General features: G+C 38.6%; 1 protein-coding gene across 1 annotated transcript in view; it reads right to left on the bottom strand.

The window, feature by feature from the left end:
• LOC146719337 (uncharacterized) overlaps positions 1-13584 on the bottom strand; it is a 53293-nt gene extending 39709 nt beyond the window's left edge. The window contains exons 1-16 of the mRNA XM_085462125.1: positions 13575-13584; positions 13208-13466; positions 12658-12772; positions 12240-12324; positions 9415-9521; positions 7081-7291; positions 6851-6976; positions 5077-5194; positions 4533-4671; positions 4247-4357; positions 4035-4104; positions 2804-2941; positions 2566-2730; positions 2320-2414; positions 2112-2238; positions 105-360 (exon numbers count right to left, since the gene is read on the bottom strand). Of these exons, the coding sequence (XP_085318251.1) occupies positions 105-360; positions 2112-2238; positions 2320-2414; positions 2566-2730; positions 2804-2941; positions 4035-4104; positions 4247-4357; positions 4533-4671; positions 5077-5194; positions 6851-6976; positions 7081-7291; positions 9415-9521; positions 12240-12324; positions 12658-12772; positions 13208-13466; positions 13575-13584 (2132 nt within the window). The remainder of the gene's footprint in view (positions 1-104; positions 361-2111; positions 2239-2319; positions 2415-2565; positions 2731-2803; positions 2942-4034; positions 4105-4246; positions 4358-4532; positions 4672-5076; positions 5195-6850; positions 6977-7080; positions 7292-9414; positions 9522-12239; positions 12325-12657; positions 12773-13207; positions 13467-13574) is intronic.
• Positions 13585-15257: the final 1673 nt, after the last annotated feature.

Here is a 15257-nt window from a genome sequence, read left to right as displayed (position 1 = left end):
TTCTTCCACTGAAAACATGTCCAGAAGAACAGAATCAACCTTTGAAAATTTCCTTACCTGAATGATTCAGCATGAATTAAGAAAAATTAGTTGGCGTTATTTACCATGTGCTGCCATCTTTACTGATAGTCTGTCCAGGAGGAACAATAATGCCTTCAGCATAGCAGGGACAGCTTTCACGGGCTACACACTGGCCTTCCTCATTCATGTAAGTTCCTTCAGAACAGCCACAGCCATCCACTGTGGTGAAGTTGACCTGACAAGAGTAGTCAGTCTGGCCGAGGGAACGGCAGGTACGCCCACAGCTGGTCATGTTGTAGTTATACACAGTTTCTGCTGCACATGATGTGCTGAATGTCTCTGTTATGAGAGATATGAGATGTTTATACAATGAGCCAACAGTTCAGTTCAATTTAATTCAATTCAAATGTTGCAAAAATGAATCAAACACAGATGATTTAGTAAGATTTGTTGTATTCAAATGACCTGCTACTTCTGCCATTATTTAAAATAGATACCAAAATATGTGCCATAGCTGTGGTACTGGAGACAAGAACTGTTCATGTAGTACGAATGGCATGGAAAGATGTCTGGTGGGTTAACACCATAACACAGACATGGTGTCAGCAGCTGACCCATGCTGACAATGTGATGGTAATAATAACATTTATATTAACCCAAATAATTTAGAGTTTCCTCAAATTGTGACTGCTGCTGCTGACTTTAATTTACAGGGGCTCTGACACATTTAATTGTCATGGTCATCGAGGTACAATATTCCTGTGAGTTTAGCACTAACGTTGTTGATTTAGCACAGATTATTCGATTATTTTACATACAAGTGTACTCCAATTGCAGTATGAATGCTGAAAACTGAATTGTTTGAGTTGAATTGTTGTAACTGCTCAATCTTTGCTGAAATCGTTGAAGCTGGCAGGCTGACCGTTTTTAGATGAGCTGAAAGCTGAAGAATATATCCAAATAAGCTGACAAATAATGAATGTTTATCTGAAATTGATGCGAAAACTGATACATTGCATTATTACATTTAAGAAGTGAATTTAAAAAAACTGTAGATGACTTAATGATTAGACTCAAGGATCTTAAATGAAAAGCCAGCATATTTTCACATGTTTGAGGGTTTTTATTTTTTAAAAAGCTCTTTATTTGATGTGCTTGAAATGATATTTAAACAAAAATTTAAAGACAAGGACTGATTAAAGTAAGTTTTAAAAAATTTCTAATGATCCAGTCAATGAAGAGCTCATTCAAATTTCATGAAATTCGAATCCACAAATGAAAAATAGACCTAAAGTGTAATCAACAAATCAGAATGACCTATTATTCTCATACATTGATTGCTGGTATAGAATCAGTCTGTGGGAAATTGCTGTTAAATTTCCCTTTTTGAACCTGTCGATAAACTGCTTCCAAATACAAAACCAGAACTCATATCATAATACTTTTTTAAAAATAAGGACCAAGGACTTCTTCGACATGACAGTGGGTCTCTCCGCATTTAATCATTAGTAATCATCAATCTCTGCTGCTCTACCACAGCATGTCTTTTGTCCGGTCTTCCTCACCTCACCTCAGCCAGTCACGGCGGATGGCCCCGCCCCTCCCTGACCCTGGTTCTGTTGGAGGTTTCTTCCTATTAAAAGGGAGTTTTTCCCTCCCACTGTCGCCAAAGCATTTGCCCATAGGGGGTCGTGTGATTGTTATTTTGTCCTCTGTTGTATTATTGTAGGATTTTCATTTCCAATCCGGTCTACCTTACAATAAAAAGCACTTGAGGTGACTCTTGTTGTGATTTGGCACTTACAATATAAAACTGAATTGAATTAAATTGAATTAAAAATTGGGTTGTGGGGCCAATCTAAAAACAAAAGGGTTCAGTCCTGTTGTCGAGAAAACCCCCTCACTAAAAACACAATGTGCTTCAGCGAGCATTGGCACATCATGTCAAGAAGAAGAAGACAAATGGTCCTATGTTTTGAATGTAAAATCATGCCTGTGGACACAGCAGCAGTTGAAAGAGAACATGTTCAGATAAATTTGTTGTTTGAACCCGTGTTTCTCTTTTCAAGGATGCTTAGTGTTTTACTTACCACAGATGGTTTTCCTCCAGCCACTGATGTGGACTCCTGCTGCTGAGCAGGCATAGACATATGAGGAAACTGCAGCACACATGCAGTCCTCACTTTTTTCACAGTTACAGGTGTCATACATACAGTTCTGTCAAAAGAGTATTCATGAAACGATTAACAAGAGTTCAGCTGCAAAGTTCTCATTAAAACTTTGCATGTACAGACCTACATCTTTATATGTGCTGGGGCTAACAACAGCGTGGCAGGGAGCAAATACTCCCTCGGGATCAGTTAATTTGGAGCACCAGAAATCAGCATGTTTCTCTAAAACACAGAAACATTCAGAATTAAACTTGTTATATATCATCTGTTGTTCAATAAAATCGTGAAAAACAGCAAGGAAGTATGGTATTTTTCATATAACATAATAACTTTTATAAGATAAAACATAATAATACAGGAGTTTTATCTGTACCTGTGAGGATGTTGTTGTTACAAGGGTCTCCAAAATGTGATATAATGTCTGGGCAGCTGGCTCTGGTTTTCCATGCATTTGCAAATGCAGCAGCAGTGCCTTCCACCAGCCCACTTGTCACTCTAAAGTCGTCACTCATGATGTCGTTGAAGTTTCCACATAAACCTTTCAAATAAGAAGTTCCACAGTTACACAGATTCCAGACGTTCCAGACACTAACAATAATGTGGAGACATACCAGAGGTGGTTCCTGTGAGGGACCTGTCAGCTGAAATGAACAGCTGCATTATGGGAGACAGCTGAATCATCAGTTGTATGCCCACTGTGGTGCTTACAAGGATGTAGAAGGAAGATGGCTTAAAGACTCTCAGATCAGCTGTAGAGGTCAGAAGACATGAAAAATGTAGCAATTAATTCAAACACAAACATACAAACGTCAATGACGCAGATAAATAAATACAACTAATGAGTGTGGTGCTTTTGTTCCAATTCTTTATTACATATTTTGTAGTGAGTTGAACAAAATTCTTTTGCAAATACTAATTTTGCTGGCCCTTAGCTTATGTAAATTGAAAGTCACGTTCAAGCACGTTCAATTTACCTGTGATAAATTGTCAAGTAAGACAAATTGAATGTCACATAAAACAAAAGCAAACAAAGAATGCATTAAATGATTATATAAGTACTTGGATTTCTAATAAACCTATAGTGAGGGTGCGTTGGGACTGCCTGACAGAAGGCTCTGTCTGTGAGGTGGCAGCTTTCCAAGGTAGGCTGAGAACATTGAGTCTGAATCAACAATGTTCAGCATCTCCATTGTTGAGGCTGCTGCAAAAAGTTGCAGCTGCGAGGTGGTGCCTGTCATGGTGGTAATCCTTTAGCCAGACTGTAGACACCTGAGCAAAGGGAGCTTTCAAGCTGAAGGTGTCCACAGGTTAGCCTGTGGGGACTTTGGAGGAAGCAGAGCGAAGCGGGCTGCCGCTGCAGTACACCGGTCTTTCGTGGTGAAGAGAGAGCTTAGTGTGAAAGCAAAGCTGCCGATTTACTGGTTGATCTATGTCCCTACCCTCACCCGTAGTCACCAGCTTTGGGTAGTGAACAAAAGAATGTGACTGCAGATAGAATTTGCTTTCTCCAAAGAGTGGCTGGGCTCCCTACTGGCAGGAGGCTGATGGGGTAGGCACACTGGAGAGATTACATTTGTCTGCTGGCCCAGGAACACCTTGGCGTTCCTTTAGATAGGTTGGAGAAGGGGGATAGGGAGAAGGAGGCCTAGGTTTCTCTGCTTAGGCTGGAAAACCCTCAACCCGGGGTCAGAAGAAGGCAGGAGGCAGAAGAAAACGGATGGATGAATGGGTGTTTTTTTAAAAACATTTATTACTGAGGAAAATGTGCATACATAGACTATGATCATTATATTAAGAAGATGTGTTTACTATATGTGGACAGTGAAATGTGAGATAACTTACCTGTAAACAGTGGAAGCTGAGAATGAATCTGGTTCACATAGACCTGCCCAGATGCCTGAACTTTAACAACCTGTCATTTTGCAGAAAGACACATTTTAGACACACCAGGATTTGCAAATTCTTATTGGTGAGAAAAAGCACAAGATTTTGTGAGATCTGGATTTTTTTCAGACACAAGGAGTAATGATGATGTTTTTATGCCTGCAGCTTACCACAGAATTGCTGCCTAAGGCCAAAGTTACAGTTCTGAGGCAAGTCTTTGTGTCACTTAGCCCGCACTTGACCAGATCCACCAGCACAGTGTAGGACAAACCATTACTGTCCTGCAGAGCACATCAAAACAAAACATGTAATCAGTCACCAAAAAAAAAAACATTACACTACACATGTATGTACTCAAATCATATTATTATATTAGCATATTATTTTCTGATGGTGCATCCGGTTTAAGATGCTGCTGTTATGTGTATGTGGAGAAGGACTAGCAGTGAGTATCACCTTAGCTAGAACATAGGAGCAATCGCCATGAAATGTGTAGACTTTTCCATCAAAGGTGTTAACATGAGCTCCTCCTTTGACAGAACAGATTCCTGGACAGTTTGTCTCTGTACAACTCCACTGACCGCTTTCACATACACTGTCAAGACACACACACATTTCATTTATGTATTAAAAATTATTAATATGGTCAAATATTCATATAACTGCTTTAGTAACACACTGCATTACATTTTCTACTATGTCTTAAAATAAACTCACTAACATTTGTAAAACTTTAAAAAGGTAAAATTGTCACATAAATGTACAAACTGTAAATGTGAGGAGACTGCTAAAACATTCTTACTTGCAGTACCTCCGACGTACACAATAATTTTGTGGGAGATTGTAATTGTGTAACATAGAAATGGCTTTAACACTTAATCATCCTATCAAAGGTACTCTTAGATTCATGTCTTTACCATTTCTAGTATCACATACACAATAAAAATGTTTTATTTTCATTTTTTTAACTCTGCAACAAAGTGGCACAAATTCATTTTACCAGGATCCACAGTGGTGCGAGTAGGACTCTCCTGGCTTGTAGATTTCGTTGTTGTGCAGACATGGACACTGAGAGACTGCGATACATCCGCTGTTACCAATATCATCAAAGACCATCCCTGAGAAAGAGACGCAAAAAATATATATTTATACATATATATATATATATATCCATAGGTCCCTCATCCTATTCACGTAACCCCTTCCACCAGGGTTACTTGCGTAGTAGCATTCCAACAACGCCCTGTTTTCGTCTCTTGCCCACCGATGCCTTCTTGTTCCAGTAGCCCACTTCTCGTCAGGGTGCCCTGGTTCCTCAACACCTGACGCGGACCTTGTTGATCCGGGCGACGTCCGAGCCAGCATGCCTTCATATTTATCTATTTAAAACAGGCCTGGCCCGGATCCGGCATCAAGCTGGCACTTCTGACTGAGTGGTGTCATGGCAGGGTGTATGTCAACCAGATGTGCGCCAGGTCTGGCAACGACGTCACTCTTTATGTGATGGCATGCCATATCTGGCCCGATTATGGTTTGGTTTATGTGGCCCAGGCCCATAGAAAACAGCTCTGGCCGGGATCCGGCATCAAGCTGGCACTTCTGACCGATGGTTGTTATGGCAGGGAGTATGTCAACCAGATGTGGGCCAGGTCTGGCAATGATGCACTACTTATGTTTCTGTTTTCCTATTTTAGTTAGAAGACCCAAATGCCATGTTGCAATACTATACTACTATGGTAGCCGACGTTTCAAATGCAGGTTTGACAGATTTGTGAGTTTACACTTTATCCAAAACCTAGTGAGGGTTTACTCATCCACACATGGGCCAGCAAAGGGCCACCAGTGTGTCTGCAACTGGCCTTGTGCTGGCCCATGTGTAGGCCAGATCTGGGCCCCCAAAGGGCCGTCATTCTTTGTGGTATGTAGGTCAAGTGTAAGCAAATTGTGTGGGCCAGATCGGGACCATACCAATTTTGCTATTTGGGAAAGGTCTCAAATATCACTACATGTAGGGGGGGGGGGGGGGGGGGGTGTTGGTTTTTTTCTACTGTTGTCATCCCTTTCTCTCTTCTGGTCCACTTGTCAACCAATCAACATTTGGCAGAATGCAAAGTAGTGTGTGGTCGAAACTCTCTCCCCTCTCTGTCCTACTGAAATCGTGTCTGCCGATGGACACAATTGTGGGACCATAAAACAATCTTTATCTGTTGGATATGTGTGGTACATTGTGTTTCAAGTTCCCAGTCAGAATATTTATCTGGAATGCCACCTCAACTCAGAAAATCCAAAAACTCAAAACAAAGAAATAAAAAAATAAAAAAATTGGAGCAACCCTACCAACCCTAAGTTAAAAATCAAAGATGGTGGCAGTGAACATAAACAGTGGTGAAACTTTTAATCTGTACTGCCACTGGTATCTAATTGTGACTTGCTAAATAATCCATACACAGAGTGCTTATCAGGTTCTATCATAAATGTGATACCATGGTGTTTTTAAGCACAAAAGAGGTATTATGCTATATTGCTAGTGATGCATGAATGGCTCAATCCAAGAAGCAAAACAAACCCTGCTTTTTTTTATCTTCTGACTTCATTAAAGGGATGTGCTGACTCAGGAGCGACGTGGCTCCCGAGTTCCGACATCTGAGATCCGAATTATGCAGTTTTAGTTTTGTGTGAACAACCTGGCTGCGACTGCCCAGAATACTTTGCAATTGTTTTCTCTCTGAGAGACAGAAAGCAAGAGATGGAGTGCAAAAGGAGTGTGGATATACCAGCAGGGCAGCTGCAGCCATCATGACAATGGCTGTCACATGTCTGGCTGGCCTGAGGGGTGGAACAGCTGTCAGGACATGAACTGCTACATTCCAAGAACACCATGTTGTATGGACATTTCTTGTCTGTGGACAAAAGTTTTTCAATGTCAATTAAAGAATTTTGCAAAGTATAAGGAAAAAACACTGCCTATGATGGAGACCCAGAACTGTAAATGTTGCACCCTTACAGCAAAATGTATCGTTCCTCCATTCTTGGGGTTTGCCACCTGCATGGATGCACTGTCTGGAGAACTCTGAAAGTGTTTTGCAGAGGACAAAAGTAGTGTTGTCTGTAGAGTTGCACGTGTCCACCATACAGGCTTTACTAAAGGATTCCACGTCAAGAATGTTTTGGCAATCAACAAAGGGATCACTGGAGAAAGTCTGGTCACAGAATTGCTGAAAAAGAAGTCAGTCAGTTAAAAAAATACATACTGCCAATCATTTTTAGAAGCCTACAGTTTGAACCCTCAAGGTAGCAAGGTAACATCTGTTTGAGTTTACAATAACAGTGCGTTGAAAAAGTGTTCATACCCCTTGAACTTTTTCACATTTTTGTTACAACCACAAACATGTCACAGTTTTCAGATTTTAATTTGCTTAAAATTTTGAAAACCGTGCATCATTTCCATACCACTGCACAATTATGAGATTCTCTGTATTGGTCTATCACAGAAAATCTTAATGAAAACATTTTGGTTTGTGGTTGTAAGGTGACAACATTTCCAAGAGTTTAAGGGGTATGAGTACTATAATACTATATATATATATACTATATACTATAATACTATTAAGAGAGCAGTGCAAATCAGTGCAAATCAATAATATAAATGCATTATAACACAGTATAAATCTAAGAACAATAGCTGCATTAAAGACATTTGTGTGTTATCATATGCCTGACAGATGTTGTCACCTGGCACAGAATGAAGAGTTATTATACAGGTTTATGAAGGATTGTAAAAATTATTTCGTGGGTTGAATTAGTCTGTGGGAGAAGGTCTGCTGGGTTAGGGTTAAATAAACACACTCTTACTACTATACTCCGCACGTCTGAGGCAGCTGCAGTGCAATATTAAATAGTCTCTGTATTACTGCTACTGTTTTGCTTTTACATTTTTACTTTTCTTTGTATTTTTAATCACAGGTGTATATATAACATGTTGCAATGTTTCACAGTGGCACTTTAACCTTGTTGTTTATTTGTTGTTTTCTGTAGACTGTATAAATAGTATAACTACTTGTCATCACAGTAACAGTTTTAGTGAAGATAGCATTAGTTAAACTACAAGAATGTCTTTAAGATATAAAGAACTTAATGACCTCTAATTTCCTGCTTCTCAATTCAGATAGAAACTAGTTCACGCACAGTGCAGTAAGAGTTCTGACAGGGTAAAGGCTCCGGTCCATTCGCACCAGAACCTCTCGCCATAAGAACAGTTTCTTCCCCTCTGCTGTTGGACACATGAACAATAACCGTATGACTGTTCCCACCACTAACACATGACCCTACGCTGTGTTGACTGCATCATTCCATGTTTGGCACTGATCACCACCTGCACTCATGTATATATCATGTATATATCTATCTACTTAGCACTTTTAATTCTTATTCTCATTTTTATTTTCATGTCCATTTAAGCTTAATTTATAACAGTATTTATAACAGTATGTTTGCACTGAAGCACCGCAGCAATTTCCTAATGTTGTAAACCCGCTCAACATTTGGCAATAAAACCCTTTCTGATTCTGATTCTGATTCTGATTCTAAAGAATCAGATAACATATTTCTCCAATACCAGCTTATCTTCATTGGCTCCCTGTTAAATCCAGAGTCAAAGTTAAAATTGAATCTTCCCTTTGCTATCCTGCTTTGGGCCTAGGCTGCTGGTGGCTTTCCATGATACACTGTTTCCGCATTCACCTCTTTTACCCATTATGTTTTTATAATAATAATGGATTGCATTTATATAGCGCTTTTCGGGGCCCTCAAAGCGCTTTACAATACCACTATTCATTCACTCTCACATTCATACACTGGTGGAGGCAGCTACAGTTGTAGCCACAGCTGCCCTGGGGCAGACTGACAGAAGCGAAGCTGCCATATCGCGCCATCGACCCCTCTGGCCAACACCAGTAGGCGGTAGGGTAAAGTGTGTTGCCCAAGGACACAACGACCAGGACAGAGAGCATGGGGATTGAGCCGGCGACCTTCCGGTTACAGATGCGCTACCCAACCCCCTGAGCCCTCTTACACAGTGTGTCTTTATGTCGTCTTCTGCCCCTCACCCCTGAGGTGAGGCCGGATGACTGACCCTGCTAATGGTTTCTTCCTGTTAAAAAGGGAGCTTTTTCTTCTCACTGTCACCAAGTACTTGCTCTCAGGCAGTCATCTGATTATTGGAGTTTCTCCATATTACTGAAGGCTCTTAAACTTACAATATAAAGCACCTATTGATTTTGTATAATTAAAACTGAATTTAATTTAACAGTGTTGAAAATGAGAAATAGTGAAGACTCACCTTATCACCACAGCTCGGGACTGGGTTGATGTCAGTCTCCTCACAGTACTCTGTGGGGCCATTTATCTTCCAGGTCTCAGCATAGTCCACCACAGACACTGGGGTTCCTGTAGTACAGCACAGTCACAATAAAATGATCATGAAGCTTATTGGGGGGCTTCTTCATTACGTATTCTATTTCATAATGAACCAAAAAGGTCACAGGTCTGCATCTAGACTTTCAGTACAGAACTATGCTATTTAAAAATGGGGAAAATTATGCTAATTGAATGACAGTATATGTTGCTCCAAATCTAATAAATATAAGTCAGTATTATAGGGGCCCTCGTAGATGTGTAAGCTAAGACGTTTCCAATGTGCACTAACCCCCATGTAGATTTTTTCAAAAAGAAATTCACTTTTTTTTTTCATCAAACTGAAGCATTTCAGGATCCTTTAAAATTGCATTTATGGATGCAGCAACTAATGGTGGTCAATGACAAATGGTTTTGAAAACCTATGCAATCATTTCTGCTACACAATTATGCCTTTTTTCAGTGTGCACGCTTTTGAAAAGGGGCTGAAGATCGCAACTATTCAATATTGTTGACTGTGATTTGTGCACAGAGAATTGTTGAACTATTTGCCTTTGTAGTCTTTCATAGAGTGGAGCTCCTCCCTGTCTTTACTTCTGAATGACTGTGAACTTTTTTGAAAAGTTGCTGCTAACATTAAAAGAAACCAGTGGTGTTCTCTCAGGACAAGCAAGGTGAACAGTGACTGACTTGTCAAATCTAGAGATCATTAAAAGGGACAAAAAAAGGCTATTTCTCTCCTCTCTCTCAGCTTATTCCATGCTCACAAAGTGTAACGTCTCTGCCTTATGAGCATGTCCATCTTGCTTAAGGATACTTGATCTCCACAACTTGAGAGTGGGGCAACGTTTTCCCCCCTTGTGTTTTCTCACATCCACATTGTGGATAGACAGTAACATTTTAGAACATTTTAGAACACGGTCTGCGAATAAGGCTTAAGTACCCTGTAATTACGTGCAATTTGCAGGCAACAAGTCATTCTTTCTGCAGGAAACAATGACACAATTATAGACTGTAAGACCTGCGACTAAAGTGCGGGTAACCTGTAGGAAATGTGTTAATCAATACTTAATACTTATTTTATTAGTCTTTCTTTAGTCACCTAAATACAATAAAAAATATACAAAAATTGGCATTCACGTGTATTTACAGTTTTTGTATTTATAAGAACAGTTTATTCAAACAACACCTTAAAATAAATGCATAAAAAGCATAAAAATAAATGTTCCACCTAGTTTATTTACTTTATTTCAAAAAGGTTATGTGTTCATTTTTAGGTGTGTAGAAATGACAACCATGTCATTTATATATATTTTTATGTAATACTAGTGTAATTTCCCAATGCAACACAGTATTTTATTTTATTTCATATAGTATGTTGTTTTATTTTATTTTATCTTATTCCATGCTATTGTTTTTCTTATTTTTTGCTGTAACTTTGTACTGTCCCCTTTCTGCCATGACCAAACAAAAAGTGTGGGACTAATAAAGGTTTATCTTATCTTATCCTATATGTCACCCTAATCACTCTTTCCAAAAAAAAGATTTTCTTGTTTTATTTTATTTTCTTGTTTGGTTTTCTCTCAAAATGTTTTCCTCCTGATTATTTCATTGTAGGATCTGGAAAGAACCGTGAAGCAGAACAGCGGCGTTATCAGTAGGTGTGGTTTTCCTAGCTAATGGTCTGCAATGTTTTTCCCCTGTTTGTAAAATGCTAAAACTTTATGTACATGTCTTTGCTTTGTTTAAAAAATGATAATAATTGGACCTTAACTATACTCAGACATTTCAACGCAGCTTTAAACAGACTGAATGTGTTTATTTTGTCTTTCTTCTTTTAGAGACTGCCCTTGATCACTTAATGCACAGGTACAAATGTATTATGAAAAGACACCAGAAGCTGTGAAACTGTTCAAGAGACACTTAAGTATGACAGTGTGAACAGGACAACCCTGTCACATATCACTGTTGAGGTACAGTGTGTGCAATGCATTAAAAATATATATATTTAGGAAGTTATTGCACTATCTGTCTTGCTGTCTTGTAAAATATTATACACAAAAGCCATGTCCACACTTTTAATTTTTAACAGTCTGAGGTCATTTTGGACATTTGTTCACAAAGAAAAAAAACTTGCAAATATCATGTGTTTCAGGGTGTAAGTATTGTTTTGTCTGCTAATGTATTTCTAAAGCTAATATTTTAAGGGTTAAGGAATAGTTTCATGTCCTTGTTTTTAATTAAAGTTTAATGAAAACAACTCACATTGTTTCCATCATTATAGGCACAGATGAGCCTATGCTATGACTGTAAATATCAATGTATGATTTCAAATAAGAAATGAAGAAAAGTGTTTATCTATGTATCATTTTATATGTAATATATAAAGAGTTGAATACTGAAACATCCATTAGGCACAAAATTAGTTATGTAATCAGTACTTACTGAGTAAGTAATACTTACTCAGTATTTACTTAGCAGGATTCTTAAAATTACTTACAGTACAATTTACACCTCTTTCCCTGTAAAATACCTAGAAGTTAGACGAGATTAAGCGACTCCACAATACACCCCGCTCCCCAGAAAGTACAGGGTACGGTGTAATTGTAAAAAAAAAAAAATCTGCAAAACCCTGACTTGTTGCCTGCAAACTGCACGTAATTACAGGGTACATGCACGTTATTTGCAGTTTGTGTTATAATAACTACAGACTACATTAGACTACCTCCTGAAATATTACAATTATCTTACCATCATTCAGGAATTCATTGGATATGCCATCAAAGTTTCCACACAGTCCACATGTCTGAGTCCGATATTTCTCATCTATTTCAATCTGTGAAGATAATCAATTACACAATAGGTAACTGGCAAAATCACAAGACAGGACAATATTAATTGAACTCCAATATATGGCATTCTTTCCTTGTAATCCATTAAAAGGTTAAAGTAGGACATTCACATGACAATTTGTCTGCATTCTGAGATCATCTGAATAGCAGGATGAAAACCAGAACAAACAGCTTGTAGAACTAAGGGGTCATATATAGATAAGAATCGGAAGGAGCATATTTGGAGGCGACGTCCCTCTCCTCACATCCTGATAATTTATCTCCAATAAACAGCCAGTCAGATAATTTATTTTTGTATGTGAGAGAAGGCTTCATACATCAAGGGAGTCGTCCAGGTTCCAGATTGCCTTTATTCCCAGATTAGCTTCAACAGAGATACTAGATGCGGTCCCCTTGACGGTCACTCCTGATTTACTGAATGGAAGAGATTCCCTGGTGCAAACAAAGAGTGATATTTTAAAAATGAGTGTAAAAATTAAAACAAATTCACATTACCCTTGTACTGCTGCTCTTTAGTTATACAAATCAGTCATTAACAGACCAGACAGACCCCTAACCCCACTGCCACAGAATATTGCTAGGGCTTTGTTTGAGCATTTGAAAGGACAAGATAGTGTCCTATGGAGGGATATTGTAGATTTGCAGGTTGCAGCGGATGCTTACATTTAGGTTGAGTGCTGCTGTCATTAAAGCAGAATAAATCTCATATTAAGATGGTACAATGCTGAAAATGTAAACAGATACAATTGGACCTACGTTTGATATTGGATTCTGACTCCTGCACCCCCCTGAATATATAGTAGTTAAAGTTACTGAAATATTCTTGGAAAAATGTCAGTACAGTTGATAGGTCTTTCCCGAACTTACATCTTGCCATTGACAAGCACTGAGTTGTTAGAGAGCTCCACCTCAGATCCTTCCAGCATCATGATGATTTTGCTGATTGTGGGGATGTTGTTGACTAAGCGCCGCCGCATCTGGATATTAAAGTTTTCATAGCTGTCCTTGCATTGTATTGCAAGGACATGGTTACAACTCGAATTCAGCTGGAAGAAATCGCCATCAAAGGTTTTGAAGTGATAGTATCCCCAAGTTGTGCACACTCGGCCAATGTGGGATGCATTAGCTATAAAATTAATAAATTAATAAATTACAAATTCTTTTTGAGAAATCGTTTTAAATTTACATGAAGACCTGAAGAAAAAATAACCATATTGGACATTTGCAAACTTACCTGAAGTCATGGTCAGTGTGTTTGTAGAAGGAGCAGTGGTCACTGTAGTAAAGACAAAAAAAGGTATTTATTCATTTAGATGTAAGAAATTAGAAATTATCAACTGACAATTCACTGATATGAAACTCAAATACTCAAACTGAAGATTGCCAAGACAGTTAACTGTTGCAGATATCCCAGAACCGTATGTACTCTTTAACACCAGAAATGGCTTCAGTAGATTTAACCAAGATTGTCTGCAGCAAACTGCATTACAGTTTCTAATTAATGTGTTGAAGCTATGAAATAAATTCTATATAAACCAACCCAAGCATGATATAATGTATCTAAATTTACATCATCAGTTGGGATTCACATGAATGATCAAAGTAAATATGACTCTCTGTCCTCTTCCCAATATCTTATAGCACATCCATTGAGTGTGAAATTCTAATATTTCCAGCACATCATTTACCATTCTGAGTAAGTGAGTCGACTATCAGCGTCAGATAGATGAGCCATGATATCAATTCAAGCCCTTTGGCCCCCATGTTGGTCAGGAGGACTAACACTACAGACGATAGGATTCACCTGGGGAACAAGCTCCTTTATAATGCGCCTCTGAAGGTGGAGCTACATTGCATCATATTTCATATTGAAGCAAATCATCAAGTATGTTTACTCAGCAAACATCATCCCCACCACCATACCGAGCAGCTTCTTCACTCTATATACTTCCAACTAACTATATAAAAACAGGAGGTTCTGATGGTTACAGTCCTGGCATTGCTTGACTCTCAGTGCACTAAGACATGAACAAGCCAGAAAACAGAGGGGAAACCGAATTGGTCTAACGGTTTAAATAGTTTATCTGTGCTATTTGGTTAACAACTAAAATAATTATCTGGTATTGAAAAAGTCAGTCCTGACATGAAACAAGTTAAACTAAGCTTAACAACACCTGGAATACAATACTGATCTACGCTTTGCTCCTGACATTAACCCAATCACCCAAACATCTAACACAGAATATACGTTGTAAACTGCATAATGCAGATGCACCTTTTTTAGAAGTAGTAGCATTCTCGCTAATACAACTGTTTTTGGAACGTCTGTAGATAAAAATTTAATTACTGGTGCCACACATTTTGGCATCATATACAGCTCGGTCCATATCTTTCGAAAATGACTCATTTTAGTCATTTTTGTCTCTGGACACCACCGAGAATTTGAATCAGACAATAAAGCTACGACTAAAGTACAGACCTTAAATCAAGTGAAGGTTGTTCGAGAATTATTTGGACAGATAAAATCAAGGGTAGGAAGAGAAAACTATGGAAAAGAAAAAGCACAGCTTATAATCTTAAATCTACCACATCAGTTTTCAAAACATAGTGAAGGTAAAATTAAGGCACAGACATGTGGAACTGCATCATTGGTCTCTATTGATGATTTGAGTGCTGTTAGAAGTAGGAGGGTGAAATCTCCGCTCAGATTCAGCCAAATGCTCCAAGACCGATTGGGCAGTGCTTCATAGTGCAAAACATGTTCCCAACATATATTCCAAAAGTAACCCAAAAGTTCTTAAAGCAAATAAATAGGATATGCTTCAACAGAAAATGCAGAGATGAGTTCTTTATGGTACTTTCTGCACTAGTGTGTGCAAGTAAACATTTAGCTCAGCTAACAGTGGAAGATAAAGGT

This window comes from Copadichromis virginalis, linkage group LG1, assembly GCF_057382275.1.
Source record: "Copadichromis virginalis isolate Kocher_CV1m ecotype Utaka linkage group LG1, C_Virginalis_male_GT1.1, whole genome shotgun sequence".
In the NCBI taxonomy this organism is placed as follows: Eukaryota; Metazoa; Chordata; class Actinopteri; order Cichliformes; family Cichlidae; genus Copadichromis; species Copadichromis virginalis.
Note: the sequence above shows the minus strand (reverse complement) of the source record. Positions and strands in the feature narration are given on the sequence as shown.